At 37.9% G+C, this 2,011-nt stretch overlaps 1 protein-coding gene across 1 annotated transcript; it reads right to left on the bottom strand.

The window, feature by feature from the left end:
- Nucleotides 1-367: 367 nt before the first annotated feature.
- On the bottom strand, nt 368-1,592 carry LOC140866861 (syntaxin-125-like). Its single transcript, XM_073271918.1, has one exon. It carries the CDS (start codon nt 1,437-1,439, stop codon nt 525-527), a length of 915 nt encoding a protein of 304 aa, XP_073128019.1. The 5' UTR covers nt 1,440-1,592; the 3' UTR covers nt 368-524.
- Nucleotides 1,593-2,011: the final 419 nt, after the last annotated feature.

The raw sequence follows: 2,011 nt of genomic DNA, 5'->3' as shown, positions 1-2,011 counted from the left end.
ATATATATATATATATATATATATATATATATATATATATATATATGCCCCTGAATTTAACGAGAAAAGAAAGAAGAGATTAGAATAAAAAGAAAATTAAGTGAGTTCCAAAAATGAGTCAATTTTTTCATTTATAACTGACAACCCTTATTAATTTATTATTATAGGATGCAATTGCAAAATACAAATCTTTAAATAAATATAATTGAGATATCAGTTTTAACAGAAAATCTATGTTCATGATTATCTACAAAATCATATCATAACAAAAAAGGAAACAGTATACGTATAGAAAAATACAACTTGACTTGTGTACGTAGCTGCAAGATTATTGAACATCATGACATATGTACAACATACACTCCTTCTTGCATTAATGCCACTGGAATTGATTAATCAATTAACAAATAAATCTCATAATTAATCAGGAAAAAAAAAAGTATCTATCTAATGCATGGCACCCATTTTGATCCATCTCTTATATATATAACAACTTAAAAAAATGATGAAAAGAAAGAAGAAAATCAGAATACGGCGCTCAACAAAATGTTATACCAAATTGGAAAAGTTAAAATGATAATTGCAACTATAATGAGAAGAATGGCGATGCAGGTGCATTTCCTGGAGCTCTTCTGGTACTCCCTGGCTTCTTGAAGCTGGTCTGTGCCCCGCCTGACGAACGAGCTGGCGTGGGCGACGTGGCTTTCGATATCGTTGAGCTGCTGCCCTTGCGACTCCACCAGCGCGGCCATGTCAAGGAAAATCTGGTGCAGTTCCAAGAGGTTCTTTTCAATCTCCTTAACGGCGTCGTGTCTTTCTTGGATTTCGGATATGGTGTCGAGTATCTGTCCCCGACCCTGATCTTGGATTGCCTTTTGGAGGAATGTTTCACTCTCCCCGCTTGAGATGAGGTTCTCGATTAATTCATCGTTCGCCTTCTCCCCGGTGATGGTGAAATATCTCCTCCCCACGGTTTCTTTGTATTCGTCGTTCATTCGACCTCGAAGGGCCTGGAAATCATCCATCATCCCCTTGAGCTTTTTGCCGAGTCCACTCACCACCGAGGTCCGAGTCCTGTCGGCCGAGGATCCCGGTCCGCAGCCTGGGACGCGCCGTTGGGCGACATTTGATTGCTCTAAGGCTTCCAGCTTCCCTTTGATTGTTTTCACAAGTTTCAAGACTTGGGAGACGTCCGAATCCATCCGGCCTCGGAGTTGTTTCATGGTCTTGGCATTATGCACAGTTTTGCTCTCTTCGTTGGATTCTTGGAGCCGTTTGTAGAGCTTCTCCACTTGCTCCATGTCTTGTTTCACCTTTTCCACATCGTCGAAAAATCGATTTAGGTCGACGGTTTCCGTCCCATTTGCTCCGCCGGACTCCAGATCAGCGGTCCTGAGGTCCTGGTATTTCTTGAAAGATTGTGAGAAGAGGTCGTTCATCTTGTGGTGGTGGTGTGTAAAAACCTCTTTTCTCGTGTTGCTTGGCTTGTTACGGCGGCGGGTGGCTTGTCTCAACTTTTCTTCATCTCCTCTCCTTTTGGTGTTTGTATTTGCATGGTAATACGTTGATGGAGGGACAAGAAAAGGCGAGAAAAGCCAAGTTTTCATTCATTAAGTAATAAGGTGATATATTTTTTTTTTTGGGTGATACTCATTTTGGGATTAATATAATATTACAAGTATTCAAATAGATTTGATGATGAATCGATAAAAGAGGGGAGAAAAAGGATGGCTGGTTCTTATCCCTTCTAATTTCAACCTTAGAAATTTCATATTCCATTTCTTTATACATACATAAATTAGTGTCTAGTCATGACAAGTTTTTCACATATTTTTAAATAAAATCTATCATATTGCAAATTATTAATAAATGTTTCTAAAATCACAAAGAGTACTAAACTTTTACCGGATTGCATGCAAGATAGATTTTGTATTTTCAGAAAAAAATAATAATAATGGAACGACAAATCCAATTAAAATTCTAATTTTATTTAAAATGGGAATCCAATTTT

Source organism: Henckelia pumila, chromosome 4 (genome assembly GCF_033568475.1).
Source record: "Henckelia pumila isolate YLH828 chromosome 4, ASM3356847v2, whole genome shotgun sequence".
In the NCBI taxonomy this organism is placed as follows: domain Eukaryota; kingdom Viridiplantae; phylum Streptophyta; class Magnoliopsida; order Lamiales; family Gesneriaceae; genus Henckelia; species Henckelia pumila.
This window is presented reverse-complemented; position numbering and strand designations above follow the sequence as displayed.

Bases quoted from the DNA above. Each gene is read 5' to 3' on its own strand.
- LOC140866861 (XM_073271918.1), bottom strand. From the start codon at position 1,439: ATGAACGACCTCTTCTCACAATCTTTCAAGAAATACCAGGACCTCAGG.